Genomic DNA, 20,851 nt, shown 5'->3' with positions numbered 1-20,851 from the left:
TTTGCGTGTTTTGCCGACAGACTGAGCTGTGCTTGCTGGGCTCGACAAGGTACACCTGCCATCGTCGACTACGACAGACACATTTGGACCTTCTATGCCAAAGTTGATGATCATTTTACTGCATCACTACTTTCATATTTACCTTGAAGCAATAACCTGCATTTAAGCAACAAAGTCAAAAATATAAAGTTCTAATCGAAGTCCAAATCCACAACAGCGGAAACCAACCCGTGCACGAGCCACCAAAATAGTCGCATCCATCGTCATCCAAAACTTTCCGCCAACACCACACTTCACACGTCACACCCGCCCTCCAGCCCACTCAATCGCTGTCGCACTCCAGAAACACCATTTCCACGCACTTACATACCTCCAACACCATCGAAATGGACGGTCTCGGCGGCGGCCTCGCAAACATCGACGTAACCCGTCTCAGCGACGCGGACAAGCAGCAACTGCAGCAATTCGCCGTCAACGAGGGCCAGAAGGCACGCATCCAGTCGTGTAAGTCGCTCTTCTGGGATCCACCACTCTACACTGTGCCCCACGATCTGTCCCCAAGCACCCCGAACCTAAACTCTGCACACCCGTTTTGCGAACCCCCAGACTGACGTGTGTTATCAACAGCGATCCACAGCCTCACAGACACGTGTTTCCGCAAGTGCATCCCCGCGGGGACCGTCAAGAGCGGCAAGCTGGACAAGTACGAGGAGCCGTGCATGCGGCAGTGCGTGGACCGGTTCTTGGACGCCAACCTGGTGGTGCTGAGGGAGTTGGAGCGCTTGAGGTCGTAGGCTCATTGGAGCTGTAAGCGTAGGAACGAAGGAACATGGGAGTCGGTCATGGAGGGGACTGGGTTGTATGATAGCGCAGAAATCGAGACGAAATGGGATGTATGATAGGATACAAGGCGTGCTGCGTAGAGGGCAGGGAACTGTATGAATATGACGGCTTTTCGAGTTTTAGCAGACGTGGTTCTCACTTGCTGTGGGAAGTTGAGTGAGATCGTGCAGTTGGTGCGCGCAATACGGTCGGACGGTGCCTTCGGTCACGCAGTACATCGGTCCTGACTGGAACTTGTAAAGCGCAATTGTGATTTCTAGCAAGACCGCGGCGCGGGTATAGACTGGTGTGGATTTGAAGGTGGCAGCGCCGGTGTATTGAGTCAATCTGCTGTGCAGTATAGTCTGCTTGCGCATGGCTCATCCTCTGAGTGAGTAATGAGGAGTGTCCACGAGGCGTCGCGAGCCCACGAATCCATGCAACGCTACAAGTAGGTGACACCGAGAGAGCAGTATGGAAGAGAAAGGAGTTTGGAAGTGTATTTTCATAGCCACAAGATGCCACCCACCGACAACATCGCTATCTATTTAGAATGCGATCCAACCGCTCCTTGTTGATGGGAATTTTGTCATCGTTCGGGTTGGCCGAGACATTACAAGATATCATCTGGTTATCGACCTCCGCCGCCATAATAGCGGCAAGCGCATGCAGGCGCTTCTCGCGCCCATCTTGGTCGTTCCCATTCTAGGTCTGGGACACTCACTTTGTTCGGTCGGGCAGCGGGGTCTTGACCTCGTCCTTGCTGGGCTTCCACTCCTTGACGAAGGGCAGGAAGGCGGGCTGGCCAGGGATGTATTTGCGCAGGACCTCGGGCACGTTGAAGCCCTCGGGGGTCTGGTAGTTTTCGAGGATGCAGCAGAGGGTGCGCTCAGTGGCGCAGACTAAGAATTATGTCAGTGTGCAAGCAAACAAAGAGGAGCGAGGGACGTACGTGTGCCGTTCAGAGCGTGGACGTATTCCTTGCGTGTGGCGGTCTGCTTCTTGACGCCGAATCGGATCTCGAGCTCGCGCGTCTGGTAGTCTGTGCAGTTGGAGATGGACACGAGCTCCTTGTACTCGCCGCCACCGGTGACGGGGAACCAGGCCTCAAGATCGCGCTTCATGGACGCTGCGTTGTCTGCAAATGGGTTAGTTGGTTTTCCTCGTTCTGCGATACGGTTGGACTTACTCAAGGCTCCACTGACGATGTTGATGACCTGGTAGGGCAGGCCGAGGCTCTGGTAGAACTCCTCGGACGTAGCAAGCATGCTCTCAAACGCCTCCCACGACTTCTCGGGGTGCGTAATGATGAACTGCTCCACCTTCTCGAACTGGTGTATCCTGAAGATGCCCCAGGCGTCCTTTCCGTGCGAGCCAGCCTCCTTCCTGAAGTTGGTCGAGTATCCGGCGTACTTGATGGGCAGATCGGCGGTGCCGAGCCACTCCTCAGAGTGCAGAGCGCTGATGGGCTGCTCAGAGGTGGCGATCAGGTACTTGTCTGTCTCGGGCTTGTCCTTGCTCTCGGTGACCTTGTACAGCTCCTCGTCGAAGTCGGAGAGTTGCGCCGTCTTGGCCATCTGGTCGCGGAGCATGAAGAAGGGCGGCTGGTTGGGTGTGTAGCCCTTGTTGAAGAGGAATTCGAGGCCGTAGTTGACGAGCGCGAGGTTGAGGAAGAGGCCGTAGCCGGTCAAGCAGTAGCCTCTGTGTCCGACAATCTTCACGCCACGCTCGGGGTCGTAGCCGTTCAGTCTTGTGAGGACGCCGTGGTGGGGAATGGCGTTCTCCTTGAACACAGCCTTCCTGTCCTCGGGCGCCCATGTCTTGACGACAGCGTTGTCGTCCTCGGTGCCCGACACAGGGACGTCCTTGTGCACGTAGTTGCCGACCGACTTGGCCTTGGTGTTGAGCTTGACCAGCTTCGCCGCAGCCTCGTCCTCCTTGGCCGACTTCTGCTGCTTCAGCTGCGCCATCTCCGCGAGAAGGTCATCGGCACTCTCCTTGGCCTTCTTCTTCTGCCCGACCTGCTTCTGCAGCCCGTTTATTTGCGAGCCGATCTGCGTGGCGGCATATTGTGTCCTGCGGTGGTCCTCGAACAGCTCGATGACCTCGTCTACAATCTCGACGGGCGCATGGCGCTTGCGCTGGGACTCGCGGATCTTCTCTGGGTCACCGCCGCGCTCTGTGATAAAGTCGTTGCTGTTTACCCCGCCATGTTAGCATGTTTACAGCGGATTTGGGATGGCAACTCAGGCAAGAGCCCGGACCGCAGAGCAGGCTTACATGTCGAGCATCTTGTCTCACGGTGCAAGTGTGCTGTGTCAATTGCTCGTGTGCAAGGCGTCGCAGCGCGAGGACACAAATGTGGTGGTGCGCTTGAGTCAGGGACCGGGATGATCTGTGCGATGGCGGGGCAGCGTGGCTGTACTCTTGACTCTTCGCATGCTGGCCTCGACACTTCCCAGAACAGCAAGTTTCAGCCTTCACACGTGAAAGCATCGATCACGGCGTCTTCACCGTCAAAGCTTCAGAGCTGCCTAATCAAGGGGTGGTCGATGCATTCGTGCACGGTGATCAAGCCGAACTGTGGCGGGAGGATTGTACGAGGCTGGTGAGGTTGGGTGCGTTCGTAAGAATCTCATCGCCATTGTAGTCTATAGAATTAACCCCGGTCGTGTCGTGGAGCGCGACAAAAGAGAGCAGAATACCAGATAGAACCCATTGCGCCCCGCTGAAACGCCATTACACCATAATGCCTCTGCACAGAGAGGCTGCCAAAAACATTCACATCCACCCCGCCCATCGGTCGACCGTCTATACCGTCTAGACCCTTGACCCAGCCCTTCATGAAGACGTACAGTCGTCCGGCACACATCTCTTCCAGCCTTTCTTCTTGCGGTCTGTCTTATCCTCCTCTACACTGTCACACCACGGTGCCGCCGGTACACCTGGAGGAAAGCACTGTCAGTCATGATTTCTACATGACCTGACACCCACTCTTGCCGCCAGTGGGCTCACCAGGATTCTGGCTAGTCTCCACCTGCTCGATCAAGAGCTGGAAGGCCTTCTCAACATTCTCGTTGTACCGCGCACTGGCTTCTGTCCAGCCGCACTTGAATTCTTGTGCGAGCTGCTTGCCATCCTCGGGGGTGACCTGGCGTTGCTCGGGGCGGAGATCGGACTTGTTGCCCACGATGACGAGTGGGACCCAGTCGACAGCCTGCGAACATCTTGTTAGCTTACAGTGTAGTTCATCATATTGGATGAGAAAACTCACGAGGTGGTTGAGGATCTTGTCGCGGATGATGCGTGCCATTTCAAAGCTCTGCTTGCTTGCAACCGAGTAGACGATCATATAGCCATGGATACCAATAAAGTGCTTCGAGTTAAGAATACTATACTCATCCTGGCGAGTTTACTATGTTAGCAACGTTCACATGTCAACAACATTCACATGTCCACCACACGACGATGCAACCCGCATGCAGCAAAATGTTAGACACAGTAGACGCAGCCGCAGCTGCGGTCGCATTACGGCACTGCTCAAGCTCAGGTGGGGCGCGGAGCTCTTGCGGGAGCGGGGACAAGAAAATCTCACGTACCTGGCCAGCAGTGTCGATGATCTCTGTTGCGAAGTCCTGATTCTTCCACTTGATCATCTTGCTGAACGTGTTCTCGATAGTGGGGTAATAGCTGTCCACAAAGTGGCCGTCGACGAATTGCACCGTCATACTCGACTTGCCTGCATCAATTCGCGTCAGCTACACTCATGCATGTTGTAGCTCACTACTGCGTTTGCTTACCGACAGCTCGACTGCCGACAATGGCCATCTTTCTCTGCTTCGGGGGGGCAGGCATGTTGCTGGTGATTTGGTGGTGTTTGTAAGTGATTGCAAAGGAGCTGAGGTGGAATTCACTCTCTCAGTCCACTGTTGGGAGCTGATGGCCAGGCCGTTGCTACGTCGATCCTGGGAGCTAAGGATGACGTCCGCGCGCGAGGAAGGTAGCACCGAGTAAGGAAGTTCCGAGTAAGCAGGGATCTACACCGGTGCCGTTACCGCAATCAACAAGATCTCCAAACGAAGGTGATTGTTTGCAACACTCTCTTACCCGCGTCCAAAAAGTTCCTCGGCCGCGAACTTATGCCGTCATGCTTCCGTGGCCCACACCAGACCCTTCCCACCGCGACAATGCAGGCGTCGACTTTATCCAAATTGCCCAATCCCAAGCATTCAATTTACGTGATGTCAACTTAGCCGAGCCTAGTGCCTCTGCAGTTCCAGCCATCCAGCAACTCACACTCATCTCTCGGCCACACGTTCTCTGGGTCTTCTAGAAGCTAATGCCCTACCCGACACCCCGCCGTGCTGACCTTACCGAACTTGTATGCCGACTACAGCTGAATCATCACATGCTTGATAGAAAGTCTCTGAGGCCATCGTGATGTGTTCATTTGTATCTTACGCCGTGTACAGGTGTAACGGGCATGTCGCGACTATTCCGTCGGAGACGCTGTTGTCAGATGGACACGTGGGCTGTTTTGAAACATGGGAGCAACACAGTGTAGCCGGTTAGCCAGGTTGAGATGCCCGGTCAACAGCTCACGCGTCTGCGGAACAAATGTCAAGGCTTGTGGCACACACCAACTGGGACCGATCGTGGCCCTGCATGTGTTGAAGAGGAAGCTCTACTTCTTTTGGCGTATTTAATACTTCCTTGGTCCCAAGCTAACCGCGTTCCCGGCTCATGTCTCGGAAAGCGCATGCATGGTGTAGACGCCCAAACTGCAACTCCATAATCATTGGGTATCGTGCTACAATCAAAGTTATTCCCCTACATCCAGGACCCAAAAGAGATTCGTCATCGACGTCTGCGACGTCTGTCGTGCAACAAGACACCAACGTCTAACGTCCATTATCTTGCGCTTTCCAGCTTCCTGACAACATGCATAATCCGCAAGTAGTAGTTGTTCAGCGCTTCTTGCCCTTCTGGTCCCTCGAAACGACTAGCCGTTTTCTTGTCGACATGTTCGTGAATGCGAGCAAACTCTTTCATGTTGTTAAGCAGGTGGTGAATCTCTCGATCCGGAAACAGACCCTGAATCTGAGACCGAACGGTGGTGTTGAGGCACAGCATGCCTAGAAGTACCGCCAGGAAACCAATCACTACGCTAACTTCAGACTCCTCAACGGAGCTGGCCTCAGCTGCTCGTTCAGAGCCAGTTACAAAAATCTTCACTAGCACCTCTATTGAACTGGGATCGTTGATAGCGTTAAGTCGTGCTTGGTCGCTGAGCTCAGCAAGGTTGATCATGGTTCCCAAACTGAGAGTCAAATCAGCCAATATCGTTGCACGGCCTTCCAGGTCTAGCTTGCCAGCTTCCAGCCGCTCAAATCGGGCGACAATGAAGCTCACAAGAGACCCGATAAATGTTTGAGTTGAGAAAGGCTGACAAGACTTGGGCTTGTTGTTGGTGAGATTCATGCAAAGCTTCATTGCCTCCACAGTCTTGGTCAGGGCATTATTCGTGAAAAAGACTGGTACTGCGTTTGAGAGTCGTTGAAGAACGGTGTTTGGCCATGTAGTGCAGTCCTGATTTGTGATAGATGCAGCCTCCAATGCCGAGATCGCCAGGTCAAGGGCCAACAAGTCATGGGCAGATGAGTCGGTGGCCTCGACCCGTGTTGACAGTATCGAACAGACCTCAACTGTGACTGACACCGCGTCCGTAGTCAGTAGCATCTCGGGGCTGCCGCACTCTCGCAGACTTCGAACGAGGAGATCGGTAGTCTTCAGCGCGAGAAGTTGAGGGGACAGCTTGCCTGGTGTGCTTGACGACCATATCGGAGATGCAAGCACCAAAGCACGGAATTCAGCCAATGACTCCTTTGCAATCTTGGACATGTTTGACTTGCGATCGCGCGCAATCCTTGAAATGTCGCTATCTTTGCCAATCAAACTGATCAGCGCCGTCATAACGCCAGACCGGTGTATCTGGTTGATGACAGCAAAAGCTGGCTTTGTATGAAGAATCAAGACGATCGAGACAGCTGAGACGAAATCGAAAATAACGTCGCCAGAAGACGTCATGCTCTCGAGAAGTTTATGCATGAAACCGGAGTCGAGGAGCTGACCAACAAAGCCAACATCAGCCATCTTAGTGCACAATTCCATCATTGCGTTGCGCCGCATGCTCTTATTGGAGACGTCTGAGATTTCGCGGATTGACTCATCCATATCCCACGAGAACATCGTGTTTTGTCCGTATTTCTTGAGCTCATGGTGAGTTCGTGGCTGACTAGTGGGCCCGTCTTCTTCGTCCGTGGAAATTGTTTGCGAATCCAGCTTCCAGTTGTCGTCAAGGTCCATAGACATGAGGAGATCATCTTCTGGGTTTTCTTCTTGCAAGTAGGATCGCTGACTTGCGTATGTGAATTTTGGGCGAGTGGTAGCCCCAGAGGTTATTTGTGAGGTCTGAGAGTCTGCGGTTGCGCTGAGATGATGCTCAGGTTCGTCTTCGTCAATAGCGATTGTGCGTTTGGCTTGTATCGGAGTCTTTCCGCTGTCCATTTCGACGTCCACAGCAACGAAACTGTTAGCTTCATCATCGCTGTCACTATCCTCTCCTTCGGAACTTGTGTCTTTATCTTTGAGCGCACTCATCAAACGAGGTTTTCGCGACTGATCGCTGTGCGGGATATCAGACTTTGACCTGGCGAGAGCGCCGATTAATGATCGCGGCTTCTTTTCGGTGAGCTGCAACGATGCAAGAGCAGAAGCAGGTGTTTTCGGCGCCGCTGGACCACCCAACAAGGTGCTAAACAGGTCTTTCTGACGAGGAGTAACAGAGCCGGGCGTTGAGATCAAGGTCTTGCGGAGAGGGGTTGACCGAAGCGGAGTTGTCATGGCATCCTGAATGTCGTACATAGTGTCGTCAGATGCAGGTACTTCAGTAGCTGCATCCTCAGAAGAGATCCTCGGAGCTTGTTCGAGAGGAAGCATTTTGCCCAGAACAGCTGGCGAGGATTGGCCTTTCGATATTGTTGGGTGATTAGTGACTGGCACAGTACGCGTTCTTGTTCGCTTCGGTTTATTGACTATGGACTCCGTAACCGTGGTTGGTAATGCTGGACGATGGACCGGGGCTCTTGCCGACTCGCGACCTGGCGATGCCCCCTCTTCTCGTTTGGCTACCTTGCGGTCTCGTTGCTGTTTTCTTTCTTTCGATTTGTTCTGCAAATCTTCAACGATAGGTCTGGGGGCAGCCGCGAGAGACACAGAACCCTTTCTCTTGCGATTTTGCAAGCTGCCAATGTTATTTGATTTCGCTGAAGCCTTCCGTGGTGCATCTTGTGACAGGGCCTTTGGACCTCCAAACTGCTTCACTGATCCTTTCAGGTCTTGACGGGGTACCTGTCTGAGTGCCTTAGGAATTGGCACAGATGCATCTTCGTCTTCTGACGGCACGTCGAATTCGTCCAACAGAGCCGGTGGCTGGGCTGTTGGTTTAGCTGTCTTCGCCAGCTGTGGCTTCGAAACGGGCCGTATAGATAGGCCAGGAGTTGTAGCGCGTGAGGTGTATTTCGACGTGTTTGATCCTTGCGGTCCCTGCCCATTCGCAGTGCTCTGCTTCTGTCCTTCCATAGCGCGCAATGTCTTCGGTTGTGATGTCATGCCCGCGCCCGTAACATTAGACTGACGCTCCTTTTCCCGTGCTGGCTTTCGTGGCTTGGCCGATTCCCGCGACGATCTTGCCATGGTCTCCGTCGGTTTTGCAAGTCCAGGCTTCTGCGGCGATCGAGCGGTGGTTGCGGCTGGACGACTTGGCTGACCTGCAGCTTTCTTAGTAGCATTGGCAATTGGCTCTTCAGCCATTTTGCGACGCTGTACTATGGGTCGTTTTGCAGGCGTGGTCGGCTGGAATACATGCTCGTCCTCGGAGGGCACGTCGAACACATCTGGGCCAGCTGCAGCCGCGCGCGCACTTCCGGAAGTGTGAACAGAATCTAGCTGTTCCCCATTGCCTGTCCGTGGCCGATTCGAAGTTGATGCGTGTTTATGGGGTCGTTCGGGCGAAGGCGCATTGTCATCGAAGAGATTCGGTCGCGATGGTGGAAGACGCGACAATTTCCCGTATGTAACCACCTTCTTTTTCCTTTCACCAGTCGTGAAGCTAGATGACATGAAAGATGCCATGGCCGACGCGTTTTTGGGGATTGTTTTGGCAATGGGTTTCCTAGGATGGCGCGCGCATCGTAGTGGGAGAAGGTCGGCGTCAAGCGACCGGGCAGATGCCTCAATCTCCTTGCATGAAGTGAGGCGCACCCAAATGCGACAGTTGCTATTGACGGTGAATCTCGAGGACGCGCCTGACACTCAATGTTCACCGCGAGCAATGACGAAGCCGGCAGACACCTTGCGGCTTGACGAGATATGCAAAGCAGGGTCCGCGCCTGCCCGCTCGAACGCCTGCAGGACGCTAGCCTAGAGCGGCGGGCGGTGAATGGCGGGGACAGAGGCACACGCGCCCATTGTCCTCATGCATCCAGGCACTGAGGCTCCAAGGGCTTGCGGAGGTCGCCGGTAGATCGAGAGCCGAGACTTGGAGCTCCTTCTTCCTACAGCTTCTCCTCTTTTATTGTTATCTCGATACTGTATCTATTAGTCCATCCCATCTCTACAATTACCACATCGCTTGAGACCAATTGACTGCCCCACTTACGGCATTTCTCAATCGCCTGGCCGCCGCGGCTGAATCTATCTTCAAGCTCACAGCCGCTTCCAGCTTCCCTGGCCACTACTTACATCTCTACGTCCAACCACTCTTCAATTACTTCAAACTCCAATGTAGGTGCATTACACGAGGGACTTGAAAAACACTAATTTCAACAGCTCCTCACTTACCATCCCATCACCACTCTTTACAAACATGACTGGCGGCTTTGAGACACCACCTTCGCAATGCCTGGGGCCTGAGTATCGTCCAGCTACGCAGAAGCCAACTGCTACTGTGTCCAAGCCTCTGGACCAAGTGCCAAATATCCACATCCTGCCTCAAACTCCCCAGCTGATTGCGCTGCTAACGTAAGGCCCCCTATGCATATTAGCAATGTCAAACTCAACTATAACAGCATGATTCGCGATAAGAACACGGGGCGTGCCGACTTCATCTTCTACTCAAACCGCATCATTCGTCTCTTGGTTGAAGAGGGACTCAACCACCTCCCTGTTGTTGGTCACGAGATCACTACACCTGTGGGGCGAACGTATGCTGGTGTCAAGTTTGAGGGTAAGATTTGTGGTGTCTCGATCATGCGCGCTGGAGAGTCCATGGAGCAGGGCCTAAGGGATTGCTGCCGATCAGTCAGGATCGGAAAGATTTTGATCCAGAGAGATGAAGAGACAAGCCAGCCCAAGCTCTTCTACGACAAGCTGCCCGAGGACATTTCCGATCGATGGGTCTTGCTGCTGGATCCTATGCTTGCGACTGGTGGCTCTGCTCTCATGGCCGTCGAGGTACTCAAGTCGCGTGGTGTGCCTGAAGAGCACATCCTCTTCCTGAACCTCATCGCTAGCCCCGAGGGCGCGAAGAGATTTGCCGAGCAAGTGCCAAAGGTTAGAGTAGTGACAGCGTTCGTTGACCAGGGTCTGGACGAGAAGAAGTACGTATCGCCCCCGTAACCATTGGCCGTCGCTGACCATCCCCAGCTATATCGTTCCAGGTCTTGGTGATTTTGGCGACCGCTTCTACACTTTGTAGAGCGTCATAGCCATCTCGCCTATAGGAAGGTCTCACATTCTTGGAAGGTCCAATTGCAGCTGTAGCACGTAAACACAAGCCATGATACATAACACACGAGGAAAGCGGTGTTTGGAAACAGTACATTTCGCTGCATGTCTGAAAGCCACCTACGGGCAAAGTTTTTGTCGAGTGACCGAAGTCAAGCTTCGAACTCAGAGAACCCCAGTACCTCCGTGGTATACCATAACGCCATAAATGCCAATCATGCCCACATCATGTCATGTTACTTTTGAACACCTCTGCATGCTGTACAGCGCCATCCATATTCTCAAGCATCATAATCGCCCTCGGCGTCCAGGTCGTCGTTCTCGATAAAGCCATCGTCGTCGTCCACGGGCTTGGGCAGCGCACCAGTGCGGTTCGTCGAGCGCTCAGTCGCACGCCCAGCAGCAGCCTCTTTGGCAACGGAGTCGCAGGCGTCGATCCAGTCGGCATACACGTCAACGGGTGCAGACAGATCTATGCCAGCAGTCAGCATCAGCCCACTCCTGAAGATAACTCCACATACAGTTGATGTTAGTCTGGAACGTCTGTCCACAGACCTTGCACTGCAAGTTGCCGACACCGGACTTCTTCTCGATAGACACGGAGACAGACTTCTCGTGGTTGCAGAACAGGCACTGGAACGTGGTAGGCAGCTTCTCCTTCTGGTGTAGTCGTTAGCGACCATCGGCGGGGTGCGATAGTGACAGGCATACCCTCTTGGGGCCCTGCGGCTTGCTGGATGATTTGCGCTTGCCCTGTTCGTATGATTAGCGGGCGCATGCGACGAGGCCGACGGCGCAGTACGCACCATTTTGTGGTTGTTTGTGGTTGTCTCTGGAGTGTAAGAGTGTTGGTTGTTGCGCGCGTGATATCACTTGGGTTATAAAGGCACTTCTGGCGGCTATAGTGGTTGTGCTTGCCCTGAACCGTGGGTGAGAGCCTCTCGACGATGACGCGCGAGGTGGGAGCGCGACCGCGACGAATTTCTGGCGCGTGGCGGAGAACTCCTAGCTCCGGTCGCACCTGCCTACTGCCTATCAGCCCCACCGATAGCTGGCATGCGGGCGGTAGTCAGCTGTCTTGACCTTCGTTGTTGTCCACATCTCCTGCGTGTTTCCAATTTCTTTCTTCTCACCGACTCTACTTAAACGTTTTGCTACGTTTGAGCAGGCTTCGTAAAACCACAGATTCTTTTCCTGAACCTCCTCAACGTCGTTGCTCGACATCTGCCTCCCTTCCCCGCATTTGTACTACTCCGGTAGCTGCCGAAGCCCTTCCCCAGCTTCAGTAAGGTCAACGCTCCGAACGTCTCCTAACATTGGCTTCTGGTGATCCAATAAATCGTCTACTCAATCTCTTTTGGAAACTTCTCTTTTCAAGATGTCAACCGAAAATGGCACGGACAATGCTATTCTCAAGGAGATCTTGGACGGACTGAAGGCGATGCGCCTAGAGAACTCTGAGCTTGCATCTGCGATCGATAAGATCAACGGCCGCGTGAATGTGCTGGCTGGCGTCAAGCAGTTGAAGGATGAGGCGGCGACTGAAGCTGCGAACGGCACTCTGAGCAAGGAGAAGGCGAAGGAGGCCGACTCGGCCCAAACCGTAGAAGCTGTTAGCCAGCAGTATGAGCCAACATCCCCCAATGCTGAAGCACCTCGTCCCGCAAGTGTCTCGAAGACTTCAAAGATCATCTTGACTTCGTATCCTGGTCAATCTGGTGTCGACCCTCTGCCTATGGAATGGGGTGCCAAAGACCCTGCCGTCCGTGGTCCCGTTGTTGTGTCGAGGCACAACAACACCATCCGTCGTCGTAACGGTACGTTTTCGTCGTTAAAACAAGTTTTGAACCTATTTGTACTGACTGTTCACAGCAATTGGAGCTCACGGAGGCTCGTATTCGATCTACAACGCGCTTGCTGTTGCTAGCAAAGACCTCGACATTACGCACAAGCCGGACTTCACGAACACTGAGCCCGCTGCAAACATTGGGCCATTCCCTCAATGGAATGACAAGAAGAAGATTGTTGCGATGGATCCCTATGGTCATCTCGCTCCATGGCTGCATAAGGAGACCATGGACAAGGAAGACATCGAAATCCGACCGACCATTGCTATCACCCGAGCGCACATGAAGCTCCCTGAATTGGAGGAGAGCGTGAGGAAGGGGCGACTTGTACCTGATGGAAAGATTTGCATAAACGAGACTGGTGAAGTAGCAGTTACTAAAGTGGCTGTTGAACCAGTGTGGTATCTGCCTGGTGTCGCTGAGCGTTTCAACATCGGTATGCATCTTTTGCTATGTTATGATAAAGTCACTAGACTAACAATTCTACCAGATGAGGGGACTCTGAGACGAACACTCTTCGAAGAGACCGGCGGTTCGTACCCAGAGTTGATCACACGCCACGATATTAAGCTTTTCCTTCCTCCCATCGGTGGTCTCACCGTTTACATCTTCGGTGACCCAGCGAAGATGTCAGACCCCGAAGCCCGCCTTGCACTTCGTGTCCACGATGAATGCAATGGTAGCGATGTCTTCGGATCTGACATCTGCACGTGCCGTCCATACCTTACCTTCGGTATCGAAGAAGCCGTGAAGGAGGCCCAGAAGGGTGGCAGCGGCGTCGTCATCTATTTCCGCAAGGAAGGTCGTGCACTCGGCGAAGTCACCAAATACCTCGTTTACAACGCACGAAAACGTGGCGAAGACCGTGCCAGCGAGTACTTCCAGCGTACCGAGAACATTGCCGGAGTCAAGGACATGCGCTTCCAGGCGCTTATGCCTGACGTGAGTCCACGTTCCCGTCACGAGAAGTATTGATGAGCTGACAGCATGATAGATTCTCCACTGGCTCGGCATTACCAAGATCGACAGGATGTTGTCCATGTCCAAGTACGTTTCACTCTGTTCGTAACTGATGACCCGACGGCTGACAACAGCACAGCATGAAGCACGACGCTATCGTCGATCAGGGCATTCCCATCCACGAGCGCGTGCCCATTCCTGATGAGATGATTCCGGCAGACAGCCGCGTCGAGATTGACGCCAAGATCCAGGCCGGTTACTTCACCACAGGCACTGTCATGTCCATGGAGGAGTTGGCGAACGTCAAGGGTCGCGGCTGGGAAGATATCGATGTATGTCCATTTCCTGACAAACCCATTGGTGTGACTAAGCTGACTGAGAGTGTAGCACTGAGCGGACCCTACATCTTGGTAAGGGGTATGCAGGGCATTGAAGACGCATCGTCTGATCCTTCTGCGCGACAGTCGAATCCCACGATCTTCTCGAAAATGTTGCAGTGGACGCGTACGCAGCATCGCTGTACCACACACGCTTACAACGAAACCAATACTCCATCGAAAAATTTAGACAGCGCATATTTGAATTTAAGCCAACCAATCACATTGTCTCCATCTCGATACTAACCTTGATTTCGCTGTTGTTGCTCTGCCGTGTCAACCTGAGCATCGGGTCGTCCCATAACCAGTGACAATTCATCACTATGGGCGGGCCGATCCTGACAACCATCGATCCGAACAACCTTCTGAGGGCCCTTACGGGCCGGCCACGTGTTTGTCCAAGCCCAGCATCTCGTGAGCCACAGACCAAACAGACTGTAGCGCCACTAATCTCTGCGACACTTGGGGTAGCTCTCGTGCGTTATCTGCTGGCGGATAATGTCCACTGAGGATGACTGCGCTGTATCCCACAACAACACACAACGCGCATCGATTCGTACGTACCTACAGCAACCCGCACAGTGCAGAAGTGCACCCAGCACGAAACGCGCCTTATCCGCGACACCGCGCTCACGGGGCGCCTACGCATGCACATGATCGCGGTGCCAACGCAGCAGACGCGTGCCATGTCAACACAAAGCGAGGGGTGCACCCGCCAGGCCTTGGAGCCTTGGAGGGGTATGCCTCCGTCGGCAGCAGGCTGCGAACGAGCTCGCGGCCCGCGCCGACCTGACAACCTGAGCGGTTGTCTGTAGTACACCGCCTTGTTTCTACACTCAAGGAGCGGTAAGCAAGGCCTTACTCGCGGGCCCACATGGTGTACACAATCTTCATCGCGAGACGGGCTGTTGCAAGACGGAAAAACTCGCGCTTCTAGAATGCAGAAATCAGTTCGATATTGCGGATGAAGTGGGCTCTCCACTTTGCACTGTCAGCAAAGCTGCACGTGCGCCGTCCGGTAAAAGGTGCAGTGGCCGGTATAGGTACTGCTTCCCTGGGTGTGGGTTTATCTCGGCATGTGTAAGAAGAACACGAGCAGCTGTACGAGCAGGAGCACAAAATAATGCGCTGTTCGGAACTCGGGTGTGATCGGCGCAAGATCTGCCATAGAAGCACGCCTGGAACTCAGGATGCGCGGAGAATATGCATGTGTTCAGTGTTGGGGGCATTTCCACCGGTGATGGTGTGATGATGAGGGGTTGCCAACATTATCTGTTGAGACGCAAAGTGCGTCCTCAAGGTCGATAATGTCTGCAAAACTACTCAGCAATCATGGTAACGGTCCTTTGTTCAAATTATCGTTCTCTTGATATTAATTTCCAATAATTCCATGCGTGTGGGCAGTTGATCTGCTTAACGTCTGCGGCTATGACGGCCACGGGACAGCTTATCCATTAGGTACCCGCTCCCCGGGCCAGGCACACGCACATGTGGCTAACATCGCGGTTTTGCAACGGACTGGGCAGCATGGCATATTGGAACCCTGCGCCCGTGTCCCAGTCCGGTTTGACTGCAGGCGTAGCACTGTGTAGCGTGTGTATGAAACCCGGTCCACCGATCGAGTGCAACTGTGATGGATTTATTAGATGACGATTCCACTATGTGTTGCTGGCCTGAAGGCAGAATGTGATTCTTGAATTTTGGTTGGCAGGCTTTGTGGGAGACAAGCGCTTGGTGGGGAAGCGGAAGGCTGGAACCTTCAGCCAGTGGGGTTGAACGATAGAGGGGACTGCCGAAGCAATTCTTCACTCTGTCGGTGAGGAACTCTGAACGCGAAACTCAGATGTAGCTGATTACAGCAAAGGTTACCGTGCTAGTTTCTTAGTGAGAGTTACAGAGCGGAGTCGTAAAGAAGCAGCCAATACAGCCGATGGGAAAGATACCGTTCAGCTGAGTTACGTTTGGCTGACGACGAGACAGTGGAGAGATTAAACGATCCAGATCAGGACCCATTGTATGATTATTGCTCGGAGTGGATGTGTCTCACCGTGCTCGCCCGACCAAAAAGGTACCAGGTGAGGCGCGGACGTGGCCGTTGCTGAACCGTCACAGCGTGCAGCAGGAAGCCACTGCCGGATGTCAGTGTCAAATATGTCATCGATCGAGCATGCTTGTGTTCATCACGCTGTTGGACACGCGAACGGTGAGCACACGACGTCGTAAAATGTCGCCGGACCATCTCGTGTTCTTGTGCTCCAACCGGAACGCAGTAAATCTCCCGAAAGATGAAGGGGTGACCTGGTCGCCGTGTGTTCTCGACTCCAACGTCCAGCTCCGTGATGTGCAATGCATAACCGGTCAAAATGGAGGCAACACCGGCGTGATGTCGTCACAGGGCTGTGAGAGGCAAGAATGAGGCTGGTTGCAAGCAACATCTAGGCTGTCACGTTTCAGTTGTGGCCAGACTCAGAAGATGAGCGTGTCCGAGGCTGGCAACAGGCTGTGAACCTCGTCAGGGCGGCGCTTCCAAGGCACAGCTGCCAGCTGCCAGATCCGCGAAACATAGCCTGTCTGGTCATTACCTACCACGCAGCGATGACGGTGAGGTCCATGCGATCCGGCATCCTTCCGCCGATTCGATGCTCTCCAGGGTGACGCCGTGACGGTGCCGCTTCAGCACCCGCCCTTCCGGCTAACCTTGGAATCGAACGCGCAACGCCGCCGGCCACACCGTAAGCGCGCTCGCTGAGCAGTTGTCGCAGTGCGACCGATCAATCGATAGAGCAGTGGCCGTCTCGAATCCGAGGTGGCCAACTCACACCTGCAGCGAAGCACAGTCTAATCAAATGGAGGTGAGATCTTGTGCGTGTTGAGGACGAGTCAGGAACGAGCGGACGGATGACAACGCACCACTCCCTGTAACTTCTATTCTAAACGGCCCACGTTTTTTGGGCGGCGTGCGTTTTCGATGCAAGCCCGGCCAGAAGTCTAAAGTGGGGCTACTGCTGCAGAAGGCGTGGCAGGGGTGCCTGGATCATGCACAAGCGTGAGTGTCGGTAGTATGGGGTGAATAGCGTCTGGGCGGGCTCCGAGACTCATTATTACTACCTACCCACCTTCAAGTTGTACAAATAACTTCGTCAACACATCCAACATATTTCAACACTCAACATCCGAACCGAAAACCGTATACGCATTACCACACGTTCACCATTGTCACCATGTCATCCTACGGCAGTTACTACTACTCGCTTCCCACTGAGGCACCAAAGCGCTCAAGATCAGGCAGTCGACGCCCAGCTCTGTCACCTTCGACTGTTTCTTCGCCCTGTATTACGACACATGCTCCTATTGCTTCTCGACGGGACTCTGCTGGATCGGCAACATCATCAGGCAGCCCGACCAAGGCCTCCGTTCTGCTCGCCAAGGTAGCCTCCTCACCCACCACACCAAGGGGCGAGCTCCCGTCGCCAATGGCCTCTCCCGAATCCAGGATGCACTCAGGCTACCCCACGGAACGTCCCGTAGTATGGAGGAGCGAGAGCGCCCGCTACGTCACCCAGTACAGGCAGCAGGGTAAGCTTCACTTCCCAACAGTGAATCCTACATGAAACTAACATGATCTCAGATGGTTACATCAGCTTCCCTGACTACGAGAAGTTCTGCCAGAGTCAACATGAGCAACACCAGACCGCTGTCAGGACTTGATTCGCTCTCAAGCATCATGTGCAGGAAGAGCTAGAAGTTTCATCACAGCACTTGCTGCCCTATTCACCAAACTAAAAACAAACCACCACGACTACCTTCCTCTGATAAGAGTTTGGTCACAGTTCAACCGGTGTAATTCGCACCTCGTCCCCTCGATGGGGGTAAGTGCTAAGGACGAATCATCAACAATCGCCCAACCTGGACGGCAACTCAGACGTGGCGCTTGACAGTCCAACGCATGTCGTGGGTCGCACGTCATTGTGGCAGGAGAAATCAGACGGAAGAAGCAAGGCCGGCGTGGGGGCGATGTTCGTATGATGCGCACAGCCACCAGGCTGCGGCCGAGGTCGTGCGCAGGGGGAGAAGATTCGAGATCACCAGATCCGCTTCGTCAGCCGAGAAGTGGGATGAGAGGAGAGTGTAGGAGGAGGTTTAGGTGCACGTGTGGTGGAAATAGCCGTTAGGTAGCAGCGCATAGACGCGCGGTGGCGAGACGGAGTTCGCGGTGGTGGCAAGCCCAAATTTAAACATATCACGATACAAAACTCGGGATTTTTTGCTACTGTGATTCTGTGAAGATACGACAGGGAAAACGCCTCAGCAGCACTTGCCGATGTCTAGGTTTGCTTTTGGTGCAGGGCTGACACATCTGGTTCAGTCTTTCGCGTCGCAGACAGGTAGCAGATAAGCGTCCTGAACTGTTAACGCACACAAGGGAGCAAGGAGACTCCTAGCAAGTCCTTAGTCGATTGCTATCGCTAACAAACCATACTGCAGTTTCTCATCTGTCAACATACTTGCGAAGTCTGCATGATTGCGCTTTGAAGCCCACGTGGAAGCAACTTCCAAGTTATTCAGGTAACACGAGATAGTGCTACTCTGCACAGCATACATGTCGCAGCAACATGCGCCTTGACAGAATGCACGGCTGCAGTTTGCGGACAATCCTTCATAGGCGTGCAGGTGGGGATCGCACTGCAAGTATGACTCCAGCGGCCGCTGCTTCCGATTCCATTTCTATCTGCCGGAAAGCTGAGGTGCTGTGCGACAGCGGACGAGAAACACTCCACAGAACAATGTGCACAAATCTTGCGCGCAGAGTTATGACGCAATGCAGAGTGTCGCTCTCAATTTCGCTTGCTGACGGTGGACCGTGGTGATGTAGTGTAGTGCTGGTGTTGCGGCAGGGTCGACGTCACGTGAACGGGGATTTTCAGCACCGCTAGATTGTGTGCGGTCCAGGATAGGAAAGAGCATTTGAGGTTTTATTGAAGAGAGCGCGTGCCCTTGGCGATAATAGATTGACGAGAAGATTACAGCACTTAAGAAGCGGCACACGGCGCATATATTGCATAGACCGACCGCAATGACGACAGCGGCAATGATGGGTGACTGTGCCAGTGTACGTCCCCAGGCCTCGAATCAAATCGCGATCAACCCTGCTGCGCAGCACGGCGCAACGCATCAAACGTGATCCGACCGGCTATGCGACACATATCACTGTGCTCAGTTATATGCTTCTTTGTAGTTCTCAGTCGCAGTCGCAGTCGCAGTCGCAGTCGCAGTCGCAGCAGGCTTCGTCTGCGCCACCACATACGGACTTCATGAAAAGATTGTTGCAGAAAGTCAATATGTGAATCTACACCAATGCTGTTCGTCCAGAATTGCAAGGCTTTCCGCCAGACTCCAGGAAACTGTTGGTGTGATGCAAAGACATGATGTTGTCGCCAGCAGTCGCGCTGCCCTGCGAAACGTGAGAGGTTGTGTCGAAGTTGCGCGCCGCCGCGTCCGTGCGCCTAAGCGAGCAGCACCACAGCAATTTGTCCAGGTCCGGTCTCAAAACACTTCGTTTTCCACGACTTCGTCAACCTAACCAGCAGGAACGCCCACACATCGCAAATATGGCTGTCGGCAAGAACAAGCGTCTCTCGAAGGGAAAGAAGGGTCTTAAGAAGAAGACCGATACCTTCGCTAAGAAGGACTGGTACAACGTCAAGGCGCCCGGCACTTTCGCGATCAGGGAGTAAGACGCCCCAGCGCACGCTCAGCAGCAATTGCATTCCGCCGCAGCAGCTTACTGACCGCCTGCAGTGTCGGCAAGACCCTCGTCAACCGCACCACCGGTCTGAAGAACGCAAACGACGCCCTCAAGGGAAGGATATTCGAGGTCTCGCTCGCCGATCTCCAGAAGGATGAGGACCACTCCTTCCGCAAGGTCAAGCTCCGCGTCGACGAGGTCCAGGGCAAGAACTGCCTGACCAACTTCCACGGACTCGACTTCACCTCCGACAAGCTCCGCTCGCTCGTCCGCAAGTGGCAGTCGCTCATCGAGGCCAACGTCGTTGTCAAGACCACCGACGACTACCTCCTCCGCCTCTTCGCCATCGGCTTCACCAAGCGCAGGCCAAACCAGATCAAGAAGACCACCTACGCTGCTTCGTCGCAGATCAGGGCTATCCGCAAGAAGATGACTGAGATCATGCAGCGCGAGGCTAGCGCCTGCACTCTGGCTCAGCTCACCCAGAAGCTGATTCCCGAGGTCATCGGCCGCGAGATCGAGAAGTCCACCCAGGGCATCTACCCCCTCCAGAACGTGCGTCCCCCACACCTCTGATCCGCCCTGGCAGCAATCTGACAGTTTCTAGGTCCACGTCCGCAAGGTCAAGCTCCTGAAGGCGCCCAAGTTCGACCTTGGTGCCCTCCTCGGTCTGCACGGCGAGTCGAGCGCCAACGACTCCGGCGAGAAGGTCGAGCGCGAGTTCAAGGAGACCGTCCTTGAGAATGTTTAAATGATCATGGTTGATTAGGCTGGGGTTTTCTGGGTCCTTTCAACTTTCTGCGGCATGATCTGGCATCCAAGAGGCGCTATGTTTACAATATGAAAGGTTAAACATACCCTTGATGCGTTCTGGTCGCAGTGATGGCGTGCATGGGTACTGATATCCGCACTTGGTGTTTGCGGGAAAAAGTATCACGGAATGACAATGACAATTCACACCTATCGGCCCCATGCTTTGTCGCTGACCGTGTCGCCAGTGGATGTACATACAGTAATACCAGCTCGATACCCCTCCCATTCCCAAGCTAGCGATGCACCCAACCCATATACACTCGCAACGTCACATCATCACTGCTGTAACGTAGGCACAGGCTCGGTCGCTATCCATTCAGACTACTCCTGTGCGAGAGATACACATGGTCGGCGTCGAACCCATATCTCCAGTCTCGTGTGATACAACATATCCCGCCAAGGCCAGCTCTGTTCATTCAACCTAACAGCACCGAGCACATTGTCTCAGCAGCAACTTCGTTCGCGCATAAGCAAATTCAATACAGCAAGTAAATCGCAGA

The 20,851-nt window shown here is 53.8% G+C and overlaps 9 protein-coding genes across 9 annotated transcripts; 5 read left to right on the top strand and 4 right to left on the bottom strand.

Moving 5' to 3' along the window:
* The first annotated feature begins 70 nt into the window (after nucleotides 1-70).
* Nucleotides 71-881, top strand: C7974DRAFT_221458 (Tim10/DDP family zinc finger-domain-containing protein). Its single transcript, XM_046137176.1, has 2 exons — nucleotides 71-504; nucleotides 628-881. The coding sequence occupies exons 1-2, from the start codon at nucleotides 387-389 to the stop codon at nucleotides 792-794; spliced, it is 285 nt and encodes a 94-aa protein (XP_045995771.1). The 5' UTR covers nucleotides 71-386; the 3' UTR covers nucleotides 795-881.
* Nucleotides 882-1,542: 661 nt separating this feature from the next.
* C7974DRAFT_415039 (uncharacterized protein) lies at nucleotides 1,543-3,113 on the bottom strand (the record flags this gene model as incomplete). The annotated part of the gene is made up of 4 exons (XM_046143855.1): nucleotides 1,543-1,724; nucleotides 1,775-1,960; nucleotides 2,012-3,018; nucleotides 3,103-3,113. The coding sequence occupies 4 exons, from the start codon at nucleotides 3,111-3,113 to the stop codon at nucleotides 1,543-1,545; spliced, it is 1,386 nt and encodes a 461-aa protein (XP_045995770.1).
* Nucleotides 3,114-3,642: 529 nt separating this feature from the next.
* C7974DRAFT_221624 (rheb small monomeric GTPase RhbA) lies at nucleotides 3,643-4,779 on the bottom strand. The gene is made up of 4 exons (XM_046137177.1): nucleotides 4,623-4,779; nucleotides 4,422-4,561; nucleotides 4,097-4,225; nucleotides 3,643-4,039 (listed from the first exon to the last, which is right to left on the bottom strand). Exons 1-4 carry the CDS (start codon nucleotides 4,675-4,677, stop codon nucleotides 3,797-3,799), a joined length of 567 nt encoding a protein of 188 aa, XP_045995769.1. The 5' UTR covers nucleotides 4,678-4,779; the 3' UTR covers nucleotides 3,643-3,796.
* An 851-nt stretch (nucleotides 4,780-5,630) lies between these two features.
* Nucleotides 5,631-9,232, bottom strand: C7974DRAFT_221440 (uncharacterized protein). The gene has a single exon (XM_046137175.1). The coding sequence runs from the start codon at nucleotides 9,013-9,015 to the stop codon at nucleotides 5,734-5,736; it is 3,282 nt and encodes a 1,093-aa protein (XP_045995768.1). The 5' UTR covers nucleotides 9,016-9,232; the 3' UTR covers nucleotides 5,631-5,733.
* A 516-nt stretch (nucleotides 9,233-9,748) lies between these two features.
* C7974DRAFT_314887 (uracil phosphoribosyltransferase) lies at nucleotides 9,749-10,579 on the top strand (the record flags this gene model as incomplete). The annotated part of the gene is made up of 3 exons (XM_046138478.1): nucleotides 9,749-9,903; nucleotides 9,951-10,481; nucleotides 10,528-10,579. 3 exons carry the CDS (start codon nucleotides 9,749-9,751, stop codon nucleotides 10,577-10,579), a joined length of 738 nt encoding a protein of 245 aa, XP_045995767.1.
* A 310-nt stretch (nucleotides 10,580-10,889) lies between these two features.
* C7974DRAFT_415035 (transcription elongation factor Elf1 like-domain-containing protein) lies at nucleotides 10,890-11,832 on the bottom strand (the record flags this gene model as incomplete). Its single annotated transcript, XM_046143854.1, has 5 exons — nucleotides 10,890-11,080; nucleotides 11,130-11,268; nucleotides 11,320-11,361; nucleotides 11,411-11,629; nucleotides 11,692-11,832. The coding sequence occupies 5 exons, from the start codon at nucleotides 11,830-11,832 to the stop codon at nucleotides 10,890-10,892; spliced, it is 732 nt and encodes a 243-aa protein (XP_045995766.1).
* Nucleotides 11,833-11,870: 38 nt separating this feature from the next.
* Nucleotides 11,871-14,056, top strand: C7974DRAFT_221314 (GTP cyclohydrolase N terminal-domain-containing protein). The gene is made up of 6 exons (XM_046137172.1): nucleotides 11,871-12,425; nucleotides 12,481-12,891; nucleotides 12,946-13,397; nucleotides 13,450-13,502; nucleotides 13,555-13,747; nucleotides 13,803-14,056. The coding sequence occupies exons 1-6, from the start codon at nucleotides 11,987-11,989 to the stop codon at nucleotides 13,806-13,808; spliced, it is 1,554 nt and encodes a 517-aa protein (XP_045995765.1). The 5' UTR covers nucleotides 11,871-11,986; the 3' UTR covers nucleotides 13,809-14,056.
* Nucleotides 14,057-16,777: 2,721 nt separating this feature from the next.
* Nucleotides 16,778-17,619, top strand: C7974DRAFT_221292 (uncharacterized protein). The gene is made up of 2 exons (XM_046137171.1): nucleotides 16,778-17,368; nucleotides 17,421-17,619. Exons 1-2 carry the CDS (start codon nucleotides 17,014-17,016, stop codon nucleotides 17,498-17,500), a joined length of 435 nt encoding a protein of 144 aa, XP_045995764.1. The 5' UTR covers nucleotides 16,778-17,013; the 3' UTR covers nucleotides 17,501-17,619.
* Nucleotides 17,620-19,183: 1,564 nt separating this feature from the next.
* On the top strand, nucleotides 19,184-20,309 carry C7974DRAFT_221111 (ribosomal protein S3Ae). Its single transcript, XM_046137169.1, has 3 exons — nucleotides 19,184-19,523; nucleotides 19,592-20,093; nucleotides 20,146-20,309. Exons 1-3 carry the CDS (start codon nucleotides 19,402-19,404, stop codon nucleotides 20,287-20,289), a joined length of 768 nt encoding a protein of 255 aa, XP_045995763.1. The 5' UTR covers nucleotides 19,184-19,401; the 3' UTR covers nucleotides 20,290-20,309.
* The last annotated feature ends 542 nt before the right edge of the window (nucleotides 20,310-20,851 follow it).

The sequence above is a fragment of the Boeremia exigua genome (assembly GCF_020726555.1).
Source record: "Boeremia exigua strain MPI-SDFR-AT-0100 chromosome Unknown C7974scaffold_8, whole genome shotgun sequence".
Classification (NCBI taxonomy): domain Eukaryota; kingdom Fungi; phylum Ascomycota; class Dothideomycetes; order Pleosporales; family Didymellaceae; genus Boeremia; species Boeremia exigua.
The sequence above is the reverse complement of the archived record's forward strand: the minus strand, read 5'-3'. Positions and strand labels throughout refer to the sequence as shown.